At 38.8% G+C, this 19,401-nt stretch overlaps 1 protein-coding gene across 34 annotated transcripts in view; it reads right to left on the reverse strand.

Annotated features, from left to right (window-relative positions):
- The window catches only part of DOCK3 (dedicator of cytokinesis 3), a 523,288-nt gene that overhangs the window by 218,228 nt on the left and 285,659 nt on the right, over positions 1-19,401 (reverse strand). For all 34 annotated transcript variants that reach the window (XM_072720925.1, XM_072720928.1, XM_072720921.1 and 31 more), the window contains one exon: positions 1,979-2,127. In XM_072720925.1, coding sequence (XP_072577026.1) covers positions 1,979-2,127 — 149 coding nt within the window. The remainder of the gene's footprint in view (positions 1-1,978; positions 2,128-19,401) is intronic.

The raw sequence follows: 19,401 nt of genomic DNA on the forward strand, positions 1-19,401 counted from the left end.
AAGTACATTGCTGTGGGTTTTGGGTCCCCACTCCATTCATTATACTAGGTATTGGGTGGGCTCTTTCAATCTAAGACTCCTGGCTCTTTGACTCTGGTAAATTCTATCACTTCTTTAGAATTTTCTTTTTATTGCCTTTGCTCTTTTCCTGGAAATTATAATATCTGATGTTAGACTCCCTGGATTGAACTGCTCTATTGCTCTTTTTCCTCAACCATTTCCCATCTTCTTGTTTTATTTTCTCAGAGATAATATAAAATGATCTTACTGCTCTCTTCTTGAATGTTTTATTTTGGAAATCACATTCTCCATTACTTTTTCAGAGTATTTTATTCTACATAATGGATCTTGATTCTCTTTGAGGATGCACAGAGGATTTGTTTTTTTGTTTGTTTGTTTGTTTTTTTGTTTTGTTTTGTTTTTTTAGAAGTTCTTTACTACTAATCTCTAGTTGCCTCTGGGGCCAGGTTATTTCCTTGGGGGGTGGGCAAAGTATTTTTTGTTTATCCTGGTCTCTCTCTCTCTTCTCCAGGGAAGGATTTTAAATACCTAGTGATACTTAATTTTCCATCTCAATTTAAGAGGCACTAGAAGTGTGGGGAGTTTTTGCACATGGTGGGTGACTAGCAAGCTTCTCTTCCCAGTAAGTGGAAGGGATCTGGTCATTACATTTTAGAACTCTTAAATGGTAAAATATGGAGAACTCTGCAATAAGGTCCCAGGGCACACTCTTGCTGCCCAATTCCCCCCAGGCAGTCTGTCTTTGTATATGTTTATCTGAAGGGGAAACATCTGGCTGCCAGTCTTTCTACTTGTGGCAGTGGGTTATTCCTTTTTATGTACTTTTAAGCACCAAGGCACACTCCTATCCTCCATGATTCTGCAAACTGCAGGACAGAACAACTCTTTCATTAGCTAAAGTTTCTTCCACATATACTTGGCTTCCTCCATCATCACTAAATATTCTATACATTTTCCAGCTTTTAGAAAGGATTTCATATACCCCATTTATTGCTGGGCCCTCTACCATTCTTTTTTTTAAAAATTTTATTTATTTATTTATTTATGATAGAGAGAGAGAGAGAGAGGCAGAGACACAGGCAGAGGGAGAAGCAGGCTGCATGCACCGGGAGCCCGACATGGGATTCGATCCCGGGTCTCCAGGATCGCGCCCTGGGCCAAAGGCAGGTGCCAAACCGCTGCGCCACCCAGGGATCCCCTACCATTCTTTTTATATCACTTCAATGATGTCTTGAGAGACATGGGAGAGGGGATAAAGACTTGTACTAAAATATATTAAGGTATATGTATATCTTAAATAGAAAGCAAACTGCTCACTTCAAAGTTTAATGGACTTGACTTTAAGATAATGAGACAAAATCGCTTGAAAATTATATTAATTATATGTAGGAAGAAATACATTTGAATACTATCTAATCTAGCTTCCCATGCCAAAGTCTTAGAATACTACTTATATAAAAACAGCAAACAATCATACCTACTGCATAAATGCAGGACTACCTTTGAATGACAGATTAGTTAAGAATACTCTCAAGTACAGATGTAGACAGGGTTCATTTGTAGTATATGCTTAATCAGATTAATTGTGTGGCTATAAAATATAAAAGACACAGAATTCACATGAAAAAATAGATACTAAAAGATGAAACAGAAGTGTACTCTGATTCATGGATCCAGAATCAAGTAATTTGAGCTAGAAGAAACTTCAGAGGATAATGCAGTCCAATTATTTAATTTTCAAGAAGTAAAAATAAAGACTGAGAGAGTTTCAGTGTATAGAGCCAGTACTTTGCTAACCTAAAAGAAACAACTACTCATAGTAAAAATGATCAAAGCTTAGTGGAGAATATAACAACATCTTTTCATCACTAAGGAGGAGCTTTGATCAGGTACAAACTCTGGAAGAACTGAGTTAACATATATGTAACTGAAATGCCCAAATGATATTCATACTTACTCATTACCCCAGTCCAGGCGCACGGTGATATGCCGTTTAACCTCCCGCACCTGATCCTGAGTGAGGTGACCAGACAGTAGCTGCCTTCGAAGGTCAATAAGTTCATTCATCACATGGCGTAGCTTGTAGAAAAGATCTACTTTGTGTTTCTGAAAGGGCATTTTTGGTGTTGGGTGAAATGAAAAAGGGATATGGAAAGAGAATGAAAAAAGAAAGAGAAATAGTTAAACTATGAAAAGTGTTCATTTCTCTACTTCTAAAAAAAGGCAATGTAAAGAGGAGCATTTTTATGAATCTTAAAGTCCTTAGTTCCTACTGCCTAAAATTCTCTATATAATGACATCTCAAGTAATATAATTGATCTGGATCATGCAGAATACCATTTATCTCTACTCCATTCTGGAGAATTCATTTTCTAGTAAATCAGAGTTACTAAATTTTATCAGAACAGAAAGTTAAACAGGGGCCTAGAGTTGCTTTCTCTGTCAGAAGTTCCTATGTATGTAACGTCTCTGTTTCTTTAGGAGGGATACTCAAATTGCGGAGGGCACAGGGAGAATCACTTGCCCTACTTTGAAGGAACTAAGGTTTCAATAAAGAGCTACAGTCTCTAGAGTAACATTCATACTCCAGGTTTCCAGGCCTCATCTAGTTTTAATTAGCTTTTGTAAACAATATGTGTCCCTAGTGTCACAGGTTTCTATTCTTTTCAGTTTAATAAAGTGTCACCTTTATAAGAGTTAAGTGGAAACATCTTAATGAACTTAATTATGGTCATCATAGGGGTTTCAATCTTATAGGCAAAAAAATTTAAATGCCATGACAGTAGATGATTGAGGAAAAAACTTACTCAAGACTATAGATTTAAGAACTAAAGTCTTATTTGTTCACAAGTATCATCTTGGTTTGGAAATTTTTAGGTTTATGTTTCTGTTATAGAGAAGCATGATTTTATATGATAACTAAAAGCCTTGGAATGTAAGTTATCCATAAAGAATGCTCTTTAAGGTCATATCAACCTGTACCATAAGATTAGGAAAGCCTCTATCTAGAATTTCCCCTAAAAAGATCTCTGCCAAAACAAGCTTGATTAAAGTAACTATAAATAAAATTAATAACAAAGCAAATTACAAACTAGCAGAATCAGCTAATATTCTTAGGTGGCAGTGACCTTATGATTAAAATGTTCAGGACATCATGCTACTTAGAAATCATCTAATGGAGCATGAGACCTTTAAAGGTCTATCTCAGAGAGAAATTATTTTTAAGTAGAAGACCTTAGGAATCATGCACTCTAATGATATCATTTCAAATAGCATGTGGTCCTTTCTTCACTTGATGATCATATGAAGAAAAGTTAAGTACCTTGATGGCACACAATGCTGGCAGAAGGGCAGAACTCACAAATTCTTGCCAGTTCAAGTAACAAGGCCTAAGCAAATTATATCATCTGGAAAATTGAGATCTTAAGGTAAGCAATAAAGGCAATGTGGTCTTTGCTTCCAGCACATGTATTTGTTTTTTTTATAAAACAGGGTTACCTGTCTAAGTTTAAAATAGAAAGTTAAATTCCCATCAAACCATATGCAATAATCTACTGCATACACACATAAGCATTTATTCATTCACTTGGTTTACAAATGCTTATGGAGCACCTGATGAGTGCTATCACTTTGTTGTGATCAGAAGTCCCTACTTTCAAAACAAAGTCCCTACTTTCAGGACACCTGGGTAGCTCAGTGGTCTTCAGCAATGGTCTTCAGCTCAGGTTGTGATCCCAGGGTCCTGGGATTGAGTCCTGCATCAGGCTCCCACAGGGAGCCTGCTTCTCCCTTCTGCCATCTCTCTGCCTCTCTTTCTGTGTCTCTCATGAATAAATAAATAATTTTAAAAAATTCCTTACTTTAATGGCTTCATTCTAGAGAGCAGAGACAGATCAGAGACAAATAAATAATGGTGGTGATATGTTCTAAAAAGAAAATTAAAGCAGAATAGGGAGAGTAGGTGGCCAATGGTGGTTTGGCTGGGGGAGTAGGGGAAGATACTGCTTCAGGTAGGGTGGTCAGGGAAAGGCTTCTTTGGAAGCTGAGCTTTAAGTAGAAACCTGAATAAAATAAGGTGACAGCATTTGGGAGAACCAGGGAAGTTTATTACACTGTTTGTTAACTAACTAGAATTTAAATAAAAACTAAAAAAAAAAAAACCTGGGGAAGTTTTTGAAGCATAAGAAACAGCAGGAACAATTGCCCTGATGTGGAAGTAGACGTGGCATGTACATGGAGAACATGCACCTGCAGCAAAGTCAACAAGGGGGGAGAGTGGTGATGATTGAGTAAGAGAGGCAACAGGGACCAGATTAGGCAGGGCTTTTGTGTAAGCCATGTTAAAGGGTTTGGCTTTTATTCCAAGTAAGACAGGGAGCCACTGGAGATAGGGAGAAGAGTGACATGATAGGACTTATGGCTTGAAAATGTCACTCTGAGTGCTGCGTTGAGAATAAACTATGAAAAGGTAAAGAGGAAAGTAGGGGTTCCAGTCAGGAGGCTATTTATTACAACAATCCACAGGATGGCAGATGACTAGACAAGGGTAAGAATGGTAACGTAAAACTTTTAGGGCTTGGAGGTTTCTAAGTTTTGTATGTAGAGATGTCAGGATCTGCTGATGGATTAAATGTGGGATATGAACGGAGTCAAGGACTACTCCTTTTCCTGGCCTGGGGAGCATGTCTGGAGGAGGGAAATAAGGTTCAATTTGGAATATGCTGGGTTGACACTGAGATCCAACATCTGGAGGTCAGGAAAGTGAGGAGTATCTAGCAAAGGAAACTAAGAAGGAAAAATCAGTGAGATGACAGGAAAAGGAGTGTACTGAATATAGGGTTTAAAGGAGGACCCTGTCAAATGCACTGAGAGTTTAAATATAGACTGAGAGTTAGCCACTGTATCTGGCATTGTGGTGGCCACCAGTAACTACTATAAGGGCAGTGTTTAACTCAAGAGTATTGGGAGTAAAGGGAATGGGAACAGAGTACAGATAACTCTTTTGTAGAATTTTCAGTAATTGGAAGCAGAGAAATGAGGTAGTAGAACAGTATTGTGCAATCAGGAGAGGGTGTTATTAAATGAGACTATTTGTATGCTGAAGAGAATGATCTAGTAAAGAGAAAAAATTTGATGATGCAGGTGTTAAGTCCTCCAAGAAGAGATGCATTCCAGGTCAGAAAGGAAGGCTCCATTTAGGCTGAATATTCTATATATTGTCACAGAGGAAAGGCAAAGAACAAGGATTTGGGAGATTTGGTGACAGGAGACCTAATTTTTTCCTCTGGGTGCCTTATTATCAAGGAAATAAGAAGCAAGGTCATCAACTGAGAGTGAGTAGGGTGGGAGGGGGTGTTAGAGATTTGAGAATAGAGAAGATATAAAACAATTTCATAGGGAGTGGTAACACAATCTCAGCAGGTGACAGGTAGTTCAACTGTCAGATGGTTTTGAGATTTGTGAACACTAACTAAGAGTGTGGTTATGTGTGTGTTTTTAAGCCAAGTGTAATGATGTATATTGATACTGAAATATCATGTATGTATGTATATATGTAGTACATTTATGTATGTGTATGCGTGTATATCTATGCACAAATGCACATACACAAAATATTTATATAATATATACATGCACACATATATGATATTGATGCCAGAATATACTAATATAGTCTTTTAAGATATTAAACATTTATTTTCTTAATCAAGAATGTAGTGCTTTTTAAAAAGATTTTATTTATTTATTTGAGAGAGGGAGTGAGAGAGATCACAGAGGGAGAAGGGAGAAGCAGACTTGCTGCTGAGTGGAGAGCCTAATGAGGGCTCAATCCCAGGACCCTGAGATCATGACCTGAGCCAAAGGCAGACACTTAGCTGACTGAGCCATCCAGGCTCCCCATTAATCAAGAGTTTATAACAGACTGTACTGTCCAAAGATGACTACAATACCTCCCAAGTACTATTCTGCAAAAATGTGACCCTCACATTCCTCTAGTATGAGATGGAATTTATTTCTTCACGCTTCTGAATCTGGGCAGGCCCTGAGACTACCCTGATCAATTGAACACAACAGCAGGGAATTAAAGCAAGTCCTAGAAGCAGCCCTTAACTTGTCTGGCAGCTTCAGCTTCCTGCCTCTTGGAATACATGCTCCTGAAAGATTCTCTCTCAGGATCCAGCTGTCATGCTGTGAAAAGTCCAAGTTGCATGGAGAAGCCACAAGGAGACACTCCAGTAAAAGCAGTCCCAGATGTATGAGTGAGCCATCTGAGATGCTATGCCTAGCCCAGTATAACCTTCAGGGGACTATAGCTCCTACCCAAATCTGACTGTAACAGAATGAGAAACCCTATGTGAAAACCATTCAACTGTGCTCACTCTATCCAGAGAAGAAACAAATATAATAAAGGGTGTTTTAAGCCACTAAGGCTTGGGGTAGTTTGTTATGTAGATAGTTGGGAAAACTGTTCAGTATTTTTTCCAAATAGAATAATCAATTATTGCTTCTAATTATACGAAGCCAGGAATGCTAATCCTGCACTAAGAATGAAATGGAACATATAATCAGAAAGTAGAACTATTATTACAATCAATGTGGTGCTAATTTTTCTTCAGTCCAACCTAATGACCTCTTTGACCAGAGGACCTAGCATTAGAGGCTGTTCCACTAGCACTGCTCTGATGCCACACTGCACTCTTGGGTTTGATACCAGAAAACAACACCATTCAAGGTGAGCAATCCTTAGTGACTGGCACCAGAGCAATTTACCTAGGATCACTTGACAGCACAGGACAGCTGAATGTCCCACTCAGGCTGAATAATCCTATTCTACTAAGAGTCCTGCTCCTCAGTAAGTTAAAATAACAGTACAATTAGGTTGGTGGTGAGGTTTAGCTTTCCAGTGTAATCATCCCTAGATCCTGTCAAGGCTAAAATAAAAGCAGGAAAATTAAAAAAAAAAAAGAACAAAAAGCCAAAGAAATCTATGGCCCATCTTAACAACACGCTCAGCCTCTCCAAAAGCTCTATAGTCTAATATTTGTCAAAAAAAGTTGTAGAATATTTGGGAAGTATATTGAACAGTCAGTAGAAATGATACATTTAGAACAATTAAACTACTTTGCAACCACATGCCAAGCAGAATTTGCCTCCTCATTGTGAAAGAATCCTTGAAACTCTGCAAGAAAAAATGTGAGTTTTAATACTTCTGATTTTACTTTATTTTTTAAAAAAGATTTTATTTATTCATTTGAGAGAGAGAGTATTAGTGGAGGGGAGAGGCAGACTCCCCATTGGGCAGGAAGCCAGACACTGGGCTCAATCCCAGGACCCTGAGATTATAACTCGAGCCAAAGGCAGATGTTTAACTGACTGACACCCCTTAATACTCCTGATTTTAGAATTATTTTTACTAAACTGATTGTAATCCAATGTGGAAAGAAAGGCTGTGCTGCAATGCTGCTTCTTACAGTTAGCAAAGGAGCAAGGCTACTAAGTGTCCATCACCAAGTATGCTAGCTTTATTCTAAAACTACAATGCACAAAGACTGGTTAACACATGCTAATGAAAGATTATAAAAATCTAATTTAAAAATTACATCAAAGTACTGCTACCCTCAAAAAGAACAATGTCCTGCCATGAGTACTAAAAACTTAAGGTGAAAACCAATTTAATGGATGTTAGACACTGCATCTAACTTAAGTTGCTTAAGTTGTTAAGAGCAGATTCCCAATCTCTTTACATTTTACTTCTTATTTTTGAACATTCTTTTATTTATATATAGGGAGATGGCTTATTTTCTCACTTTATTTCTTGAAAACAAACTAATCATAAAGAACTTGGGTTTACTCAAACTTCTGAAACTATTATAACACTGTATATTAATTATACTTGAATAAAATAAATAAATTTTTTAAACTCCAGAGATGCCTGCATGGCTCAATGGTTAAGCGCAAGCCCAGGGTGTGATCTTGGAGTCCCAGGATCAAGTCCCACATCGGGCTCCCTGCATGGAGCCTGCTGCTCTCTCTGCCTGTGACTCTGCCTCTCTCTCTGTCTCTCATGAATAAATAAATAAAATCTTAAAAAAATTTTTTTAAACTCCAGTATTTTTTATTGCTGTTAAATAAAGTCTACTATCATGAAGTAACCTCTAATCCTATTCAAACTGTTTACATTATACATCAGAGCTCTAGGACTCATCCCAGTGTAATATAAAAATATCTATAATGCAGTACTTGCAAGCCCAGTGACTTTTCTGCCAAAAATATCGTTAAACTCAGGAATTTAGACTGTCATTTTAGGTTGTTCCACACATAGTTGGGCAAGGCTTGAAACTGAGTTCAAAAGAGAAATTTCTGTGAAACGAAACAGTATCTAAATCCAAGCAATTTTACAATGATCTTCAAGCACATATTTGCAGGGAATAAAAATACGAATGTGGGAATTCTTTTTAAATTGTTCACAAATATGGGAGTATGCCTAATTCAATCTACTTGCCTTGCATACATATTTATTCCTCTACCTCTGGGGGGCCAAGATATTTTCCTCATTTCACTCTCAACCCAAACAGACCCTCCCTCACGGAATTAATGAGAACCAAAATAACACCCTTCATAACGCCAATCTTTTTTTTTTTTTATAACACAAGTATTTGCAGGAGAGCTAAGACTTTAAAAATTCTTTTTACTTTAGTTTAAATAAGTTGATCATATTCTTTCCCTAGAGCAGATATGAATCTTCATAAGAAGGGAGCAAAGTCAACTGAAAGGTAAAGAAAATATTAGCGATACAAAAACTGGAGACAGCAGTTGCTGCTGTCAAAGTCACACATTCACAATTCTGAACATGATGAATTTACCTGACAGTGGGATGTGGACAGCTCAGGCATTCTCAGGCTCACGGTTGCCACCCTTCTACACAAGATGGAACAAACCCTAAGAGAGCATTTAATCTGTCTCCAGGAGGTACCTACCTCTTCTTAGACAGAAACCAGTAAGAAATCAGCCCCAATCCTACTCCAAATGTTAAAGATAAAAGCTGGAAAGTAGGCAACTTGTCAGAAATTAAAAGACTGAAAACTAAGCCCTGGGGACAAGGAGGGGGAATACAGCTGGGGAGGGTAAGAGGGTCAGAGTGAAATCAGTAAGAACTGGGTCTGTTATCTATACAAAGATTCAGGGATTGGAGGTACCAGGAACCCCTGAAGGGGTGTGTGTGTGTGTGTGTGTGTGTGTGTGTGTGTGTGGTAGGTCTGAAGTGTGTACCTGGGGAATGGAAACAGAAGTGGTTATAAGTCTTTTTTTTTTTTTATTGTTTTTTTTTTTTTTAATTTTTATTTATGATAGTCACAGAGAGAGAGAGAGAGGCAGAGACACAGGCAGAGGGAGATGCAGGCCCCATGCACCGGGAGCCCGATGTGGGATTCGATCCCGGGTCTCCAGGATCGCGCCCTGGGCCAAAGACAGGCGCCAAACCGCTGCGCCACCCAGGGATCCCGGTTATAAGTCTTTTAAAAATTTGTAAGACTCTTAACTATGGAGAACAAACTGATGGTTACCAGAGGGGAGGATGTATGGGGGGATGGGTGAACTAGGTGATGGGGATTAAGGGGTGTACTTTGTGTGATGAACACCGGGTATCGTAGGAAAGTGCTGAATCACTAAATTGTATAACTGAAACTAATATTACATGGTATGTTTATCTGAAATTTCAATAAAAACTTAAAAAACAAATAGAGTTTTCTAAAGTAAAATGATAAAATAAAGTCTATCTTTTTTCTATTAAAAAAAAAAAAAGTCTGTAAGACCTTCAGGTCATTATCCCTAAGTCTATTCTGCCAGGTTTTCTCTTTTTCCATGTGAGAGTTAACTCTCTGCAGTGGTTGTAACAGGGAGCCATACATTGGAGGGCCCCAGATAGAGCTGATGGTGTCCAAAATAGTGAAATTAAGTAAAAAATTATGTAGTAAATCATAGAATCCCTCGTGCCCTTCCCACACTGAGCTCCCAAAATGCTGCCAGCCAGGCTTATACTTTCCTAGAAAGGAGTATGCAAGATTCCTCACTAGGAAAATTCAGCCCAGGGGAAAAGACCCAGAAACACTGATGTTGCTCTCCTTCTCCAATGAAAAGTCAGTTCCTCTTCTGATCATTCCATATTAATCTCCTCTGGCTAGTAAATACTAGTCCATTCACAGAGCTTTCTGGCCACTTTAACACTCTTAAAGATCAACAGAAAAGTATAACATATAATGAAGTAAACTTCCAACTTGAAGTAAAGAGACCAAAACAATCAGAAAAATGGAAACTGGGGAAACATACAATGCCAGAAGGAAAAGAAAATTTCAAAAAGGTAATAGTTAGTATTTTCAGATAGCATAAAGATTATAGATAGTATATCCATGAAATAAGAAGAGGATATAACAGAAAAGGAAAAAAAAAGATCTAGAGCCCCAAATAACTTTTCAAAGTTATAAGTAGGATCAATGTAATTTAAAGCAAAATTCAGTAAAAGTGATTAAATAGAAAATTGAGGAATTCTGCCAGAAAATAGAACAAAAAAAGTAATACATACAATGGGAAAATGGAGGAGAAAATACAAGAAAATTAGTGAATCTTTCCAGGATGTCCAATTCTAATAAAAGAATTGTAGGAAGAGAGAATTATAGAAACAGATGGGAAAAAACCATCAAGGAACTACTATATGTCCTAGGACTGAAAGAAATGAGTTTCTAGAATGATAGAACTTACTAAGTAGTCAGCATAATCAAGGAAAAAAGATAAAACTAAGACACATTATTGTAAAACTTAAGAACACTGGGAACAAAGAGATGACCCTAGAATCTTTCATGGAAAACTTGTCAATAAAAGAATGAGGAACTAGAATGACATTGGAGTCAACAATACTAAAAGCTAAAAAATTATGAAAGAATGCTTTTGAAACTTCTGTAGTTTATTTATAACCAAGAATTTTATATCGAGCCAAACTATCAACCAATCTAAGGGTAAAGGCATTTCAAATATGCAAAATTTCAAAAAAAATTCTCACATATACTTTTCTCAGCAAGCTATGCAGACAGTGATTCATCAAATTAGAAAGTAAACCAAGAATTAAGATCCCACTGATTTAACCCAGGAGACAGAGGGACCTAGGAGAGGGGCAAAGAAAATCCTAAGGCCAGATTAACTCAGGAGGTTAAAGGGTTCCAGACAAGACATCACTGAGAAAAAAAAGTAAACTGGTATAATACATACAATGTTTGAATACGCTCAAAGATTTTCATTTTTGCCAGAAGGTTAAGACTTAGAAAACAGAGGAAACAAAACAAATAAAAAGAGACAATTATTAACTACAAAAAAAACCCCAAAATTACATAAGGAAGGAAATGTAACCTTAGTTCATCATATGGCTCAGATATGAAAGCAGTCATATAGGCATTGTAGCAATTGTGTATTGATTCAACAACAACAAAATGGTAATACAACTACTTAGTAAGTATTGGAGGAGGGAAGAGTATACACGTATGGAGAAGAACATTCAGAGCTTAATTTCTCATCTTCTATACTAGGAAATCATGAAATGATACCTAAAATAGAAAAGAAATCAAGATACATATTAAAAGAATATATTTAGATGTATGAACTATCAGAAGAAATAGCTAAAAAAACTGAATCATATGCATGTGCAATGGGAATCAGAAATGGGGAGAGACAGGGCCAAAAACCACTATTTTCATTAAAAATCCAGTTGCCTTGGAGATCCCTGGGTGGCTCAGTGGCTTAGCGCCTGCCTTTGGCCCAGGGCATGATTCTGGAGTCCTTGGATCGAGTCCCACATCAGGCTCCCTGCAAGGAACCTGCTTCTCCCTCTGCCTATATCTCTGCCTCTCTCTCTCTCTCTCTCTGTGTGTGTGTGTCTCTCATGAATAAATAAATAAAATCTTAAAAAAAAACCTCAGTTGCCCTTAATATATGATTTAAAAACCCATATAATCATATCTTTGATTTTTTAAAAGATGAAATTAAATAACCTCTACCATAAAAGGTCCTCCTATACCCTCCACCCCAAGTGGCTTGCTCTGGGTCACAAACTTAAGCTATCCAATCCAGGCTTCACTGATGTTTATTACTTCACATATTAACATGAAACCAACCAAACCTAAGAATTATTTATTTATTTAGTTTTTGGGTGTTGAGTTATAGAGGTTCTTTATATATTTTGGATATTAACCCCTTATCAGAAATCTCATTTTCAAATATTTTCTCCCACTCAGTAGGTTGTCTTTTAGTTTTTTGACTGTTTTAACTACGGGAAACCAACTGAGGGTTGCTGGAGGGAGCAGTAGGTGGGGAGATGGAGTAACTGGGTGTGGGCATTAAGGAGGTCATGTGATGTAATGAACACCGGGTATTATATACAACTGATGAATTACTGAACTCTACATCTGAAACTAATGATACACTCACTATATGTTAACTAACTGAATTTAAATAAATTTTTAAAAAATTAAAGCACTAATTCAAAGAGATGTGTGCACCTTTGTGTTTATATTACAACATTTACAATAGTCACGATATGGAAGCAATCTGAGTGTCCATGAATAGACAAATGGATAAGGGAGATAGAGTGTATACACACACACACACATACACCACACACAGGAATATTATGAAGCCATAAATATGGATGAGACCTTGCTACTGCAATAACATGAATGGATCTAGAGAGTTAGTGAAATAGGTCAGACTGAGAAAGACAAATACCATATAGTTTGACTCTATGTGGAATCTAAAAACTAAATGAATAAACAAACAAACAAAAACGCAGAATCAGAGCTGTAAATACAGAGAACTGATGGCTGCAAGAGGGACAGGTGAAGAGGAGTGAGAGGTACAGGCTTTCAGTTATGAAATGAGTAAGTTGTGGGAATAAAAAGCACAGCATAAGGAATATAGTCAATGATACTTTAATGCGTTATATGGTGAAAGATGGTAGCTACCCCTGTGGTAAGCATAGTAAGATGTATAGAGAGGTTGAAACACTATGTTGTACACCTGAAACTAACATTGTACACCTGAAACTAACATTGTATGTCAATTATAATTTTAATTTTTTAATTACCAATTAAATACTTTGTACACTTTAAGTATCTTATATTTTATCAATCATATAGCTTTACCTTAATAAATCTGTAAAACACAAGAGAACAAAAAAACATAAATAGAAGTGAAATGTACACAATAATCGAAAAATTAGAAGGGGAATACTAAATCTATTCTGGTATAAGGGTCTTACATAGGGTTCTGATATGGCATTCATAATTTGTACATCATTATATGCAGTATATTCTACTGTAAGGTTTTCACATAAAGTTCTTATATATTATAGATTCTAGACACTAGTCCTTTATCTGATATGTCATTTGCAAATATCTTCTCCCATTCTGTAGGTTGCCTTTTAGTTTTATTTTTTCATAAGTTGCCTTTTAGTTTTATCAATTGTTTTTTTTACTGTGCAGAAGGTTTTTATTTGGAGAAATCCCCAGTTTGTTTTTGCTTTTGTTTCTCTTGCCTCAGGAGATGTATCTAATAAGAAGTTGCTCTGGTCAAGATCAAAGAGGTTGCCCTCTGTGTTCTCTAGGATTTTGATGGACTTCTATCTTACATTTAGGTGTTTCATCTATTTTGAATTTATTTTTGTTTATAGTGCAAGAAAGCGGTCCAGTTTCATTCTGCATGTGGCTGTCCAGTTTTCCCAACACCATTTGTTGAAGAGACTGTCTTTTTTCCATTGGATATTCCTTACTGCTTTGTCAAAGTTGACCATTTAGTTGCAAGTCCATTCCTGGATTTTCTATTCTGTTCCATCAATCTATGGATCCATTTTTGTGCCAATATCATAACATCTTAATGATTACAGCTTTGTAATACAGTTTGAACTCTGGGATTGTGATGCCTCCACTTTCCTTTGCTTTTTCAACATTACTTTGGCTATTCAGGGTCTTTTCTGGTTCCATACAACTTTTAGGATTCCTTGTTCTAACTCTGAAAAACACTGGTGTTATTTTGATAGGGGTTGCATTGAATGTGTAGATTGTTTTGGGTACTATAGACATTTTAACAGTATTTTTTTTCTTCCAATCCATGAGCATGGAATGTTTTTCCAATTCTTTGTGTCTTCCTCAATTTCTCTTTCTGTTGCTATTTTATTGGTATATAGAAATGCTTTTATAACTTGTGACTGTACATTGCTTTTATAACCTGTGACTATACTGAATTTATGTATCAGTTCTAGCAATTTTTTGAAGGAGTGTTTCAGGTTTTCTACACAGAGAATTATGTTGTTTGTGAAGAGTAACAGTTTGACCTCTTCCTTGCTGAACTGGATGCCTTCTCTTTCTTTTTGTTGTCTGTTTGCTGAGGCACTTCCAGTACTATGTTGAACAACAGTGGTGATAGTGGACATCCCTGATGTTCTTGACCTTAGGGGAAAAGCTCCCAGTTTTTCCCCATTATAATATTAGCTATGGGTCTTTCATAAATGGCCTTTATGATGTTGAACTATGTTCCTTTTTTCCATACACTCTTGAGGAGTTTTATCAAGGAAGGATGGTGTATTTTGTCAAATGCGTTTTCTACATCTACTGAGAGGATCATATGATTCTTATCCTTTCTCTTACCAATGTCATGCATTATTTTAGTTGTTTTGCAGATACTGAACCACCATGGAAGCCCACTTGATAATGATGAATAATCCTTTTAATGTACTGTTGGATTTAGTTAGCTAGTATCTTGTTGAGAACTTTTGCATCCATGTTCACTGAAATCGACACCCCCAAAATAAATAATCCCATTAAGAAATGGGCAGAAGATATGAAGAGACATTTCTCCAAAGACATACAAATGGCTAACAGACACATGAAAAACTGCTAAACATCTCTGATCATCAGGGAAATATAAATCAAAAATCACAATGAGATACCACTTGACACCTGTCATAATGGCTAAAATTAATAACTCAGATAACAACAAATGTTGACAAGGATGTGGAGAAAAGGGAACCCTTTTACACTGTTGGTGGAAATGCAAACTGGTGCATTTTGCATTCCCACCAACCATCTAGAAAATATAGAAGTTCCTCAAAAAGTTAAAAATAGAACTACCTTATGACCCAGCAGTTGCACTACTATTTACCCAAAGGATACAAAAGTGCTGATTCAAAGGGTCACATGCACCCCAATGTTTATAGGAGCACTATCAACAATAGCCAAATAATGGAAAGAGCCCAAATGGATAAAGAAGATGTGGTGTGTGTATACACACACACACACACACACATACACACGAGAATATTCTTCAGCCATAAAAAAGAATGTAATCTTGCCATTTGCAACAACATAAATGGAAATAGAATGTATTGTGCTAAACAAAGTAAGTTGTCAGAGAAAGACAAATATCATAGGATTTCGTCATGCAATTTAAGACACAAAACAGATGAACATAGGGAAAGGAAAGGAAAAATAAGACAAAAATAGAGAGGGAGACTCTCTATTATTGAGATAGAGACCATAAGAGACTCTACAGTTAAGAGAACAAACTGACGGTTGCTGGAGGGGAGGTGGGAGGGAGGATGATCTAAATGGATGATGGGTATTAAAGAAGGTATTTGTTGGGATGAGCACCCGGTGTTATATGTAAGTGACGAATCACTAAATTCTATTCCTGAAACTAATACTACACTATATGCTAACTAATTTGAATTTAAATTGAAAAAAAAAACAAAAAGCAAGGGATGCCTGGGTGGCACAGCGGTTAAGCTCCTGCCTTTGGCCTGGGGCGTGATCCTGGAGACCTGGGTCGAGTCCCACATCTGGCTCCCTGCATGGGGTCTGCTTCTCCCTCTGCCTATGTCTCTGCTTCTGTGACTCTCGTGAATAAATACTAAATAAAACAAACAAACAAAAAAACATGACCGATAGTAATAAGCCTTTAAAAAAAAAAGAAAAAAAAGCAAGTTCTTATATATTTTAAAAAGTCAATCTCAGAAACAAAGAGTTGAATGCTGCCTGATGGGATGGGTGGGGGACAGGGAGAGATATTGATCACAGGGCCCAAACTTCACTTACAAGATGAGTAAGTTCTAGAGATCTAATGATACAGCATGATGACTATACTTGGTAATATTGTATTGTATACTTGAAATTTGCTAAGACAGTAGATCTTAAGGATTCTCACCATACACACAGAAAAAAAGTAACTATGTGGGGGAATGGATGTGTTAATTAAATTGATTGTGGTCAAATATTTCACAATGCATATATATATATCACATTATCTTGTACACCTGAAATATATACTATTTTATTTGCCAATTTTACTTCAATAAATCTGGAAAAAAATAGGCATATTTACTACAATGCAGCAATCTTATTCCCAGTGATATCCCAAAGAAACTCTGACACAGTTCCTTGAGGAAGCTTTTGTAGGATGTTTACTACAAAACTATTTGTAGGGCAGCCCCGGTGGCCCAGTGGGTTAGCACCACCTTCAGCCCGGGATGTGATCCTGGGGATCGAGTCCCACATCAGGCTCCCTGCATGGAGCCTGCTTCTCCCTCTGCCTGTGTCTCTGCCTCTCTCTCTCTCTCTGTCATGATTAAATAAATAAAATCTTGTTTTAAAAATTTTTTAAAAATTTATTTATGATAGTCACACAGAGAAAGAAAGAGAGAGAGGCAGAGACATAGGCAGAGGGAGAAGCAGGCTCCATGCACCGGGAGCCCAATGTGGGATTCAATCCCAGGTCTCCAGGATCGCGCCCTGGGCCAAAGGCAGGCGCTAAACCACTGCGCCACCCAGGGATCCCATAAATAAAATCTTAAAAAAAAAAACACACAACTATTTGTAGCATCAGGAAGTTGGAGGCAAACTAGGAGCAACAGCAAGAAATAATAATCTAAATGTACACAAAGCAGGGGAACCCTGGGTGGCTCAGCAGTTTGGCGCCTGCCTTTGGGCCAGGGCGCGATCCTGGAGTCCTGGGATCAAGTCCCACGTCGGGCTCCTGGCATGGAGCCTGCTTCTCCCTCTGCTTGTGTCTCTGCCTCTCTATCATGAATAAATAAATAAATCTTAAAAAAATAAATGTACACAAAGCAACATTATATTGTTTGGGGAAATACAAATTACAATAACTTATGCAAAATTAAAAACACATGCACAACAACTGGGAGGAATAACAACATATCTAAGAACATATGTTAAATATATTAGAATAGGGGGAGGGGCAAGATGGCGGAAGAGTAGGGTCTCCAAGTCACCTGTCCTCAACAAATTACCTAGAAAACCTTCCAATCATCCTGAAAATCTACGAATTCGGCCTGAGATTTAAAGAGAGACCTGCTGGAATGCTACAGTGAGAAGAGTTCGCGTTTCTATCAAGGTAGGAAGACGGGGAAAAAGAAATAAAGAAACAAAAGGCCTCCAAGGGGGAGGGGCCCCGCGAGGAGCCGGGCTGAGGCCAGGGTGAGTGTCCCCAGGGCAGGAGAGCCCGTCCCGGAGGAGCAGGAGCTGCACCAACCTTCCCCGCGGAAAGGCCTCCCGGGGAATTGGAGCAGGATCCCCAGAAAGGCGGGGACGCCCTCGGGCTCCCTGGGACAGTAACAGGCACCTGCGCCCTGGGAGAGTGCGCCGAGCTCCCTAAGTGCTGCAGCGCGCACGGCGGGACCCGGAGTAGCTCGGAGGGGCTCGGGCGGCGGCTCCGCGGAGGGGGCTGCGCGGCTCCGAGAGCAGCTCAGCGGCGGCGGCTCGGGCGGAGGAAGAAGCTGCACGCGTAGGGGGCGGCGCGGCTCCGGGAACAGCTCGGAGGGGCTCGGGCGGCGGCTCCGCGGAGGGGGCTGCGGGGCGGGAGCGCGAATCCAACAGCGCAGGCTCCGGAGCACAGGGCGCCGGGACACAGCCCAGGATCCGGCCTCCCCCCGGGACAGGCAGAGGCCGGGAGGGCCCAGGACAGCAAGGACTCTCCTGCCTAGAACTGAGCAGATCAGCGGCCCCGCCCCGGAGCCCCCAGGCCCTGCAGACGGAGAGCCCCTGAGTTACTGCGGGAGCTGACTCCAGGTTCCCAGAGCTGCCGCCCCGCCACTGTGGCTTCCTCCCGGGACCTGGCGGGGTAAACACCCCCCACTGAGCCCTGCACCAGGCAGGGGCAGAGCAGCTCCCCCAAGTGCTAACACCTGAGAATCAGCACAGCAGGCCCCTCCCCCAGAAGACAAGTGAGAGGGACCAGTTCCAAGGGAAGTCAAGGGACTTAAAGTATACAGAATCGGAAGATACTCCCCCGTGGGTTTTTTTTGTTTGTTTGTTTTTTTTTTTTTTTTGTTTTTGTTTTGTGCTTTTTTTTCTTTCTTTCTTCTTGATTTCTGATTGCTTCCCCCACCCCACCCCACCCTTTTTTTTTCTTTTTTCTCCTTTCTTTCTTTTTCTTTCTCTTTTTCTTCTCTTCCCCCCCCCCTTTTTTTTCTCTTTTCTCTTTTTTCTTTTTCTCTTTTCTTTCCTTCTCTCTCTTTTTCTCCTTTTCCCAATACAACTTGTTTTTGGCCACTCTGCACTGAGCAAAATGACTAGAAGGAAAACCTCACCTCAAAAAAAAGAATCAGAAACAGCCCTCTCTCCCACAGAGTTACAAAATCTGGATTACAATTCAATGTCAGAAAGCCAATTCAGAAGCACTATTATACAGCTACTGGTGGCTCTAGAAAAAACCATAAAGGACTCAAGAGACTTCATGACTGCAGAATTGAGATCCAATCAGGCAGAAATTAAAAATCAATTAAATGAGATGCAATCCAAGCCAGAAGTCCTAACGACGAGGCTTAACGAGGTGGAAGATCGAGTGAGTGACATAGAAGACAAGTTGATGGCAAAGAGGGAAACTGAGGAAAAAAGAGACAGGCAATTAAAAGACCATGAGGATAGATTAATAAGGGAAATAAATGACAGCCTGAGGAAGAAAAACCTACGTTTAATTGGGGTTCCGGAGGGCGCCGAAAGGGACAGAGGGCCAGAATATGTATTTGAACAAATCCTAGCTGAAAACTTTCCGAATCTGTAAGGGAAACAGGCGTTCAGATTCAGGAAATAGAGAGATCCCCCCCTAAAATCAACAAAAACCATTCAACACCTCGACATTTAATAGTGAAGCTTGCAAATTCCAAAGATAAGGAGAAGATCCTTAAAGCAGCAAGAGAAAAAAAGTCCCTGACTTTTATGGGGAGGAATATCAGGGTAACAGCAGACCTCTCCACAGAGACCTGGCAGGCCAGAAAGGGCTGGCAGGATATATTCAGGGTCCTAAATGAAAAGAACATGCAACCAAGAA

The sequence above is a fragment of the Vulpes vulpes genome, chromosome 9 (genome assembly GCF_048418805.1).
Source record: "Vulpes vulpes isolate BD-2025 chromosome 9, VulVul3, whole genome shotgun sequence".
Lineage (NCBI taxonomy): Eukaryota > Metazoa > Chordata > Mammalia > Carnivora > Canidae > Vulpes > Vulpes vulpes.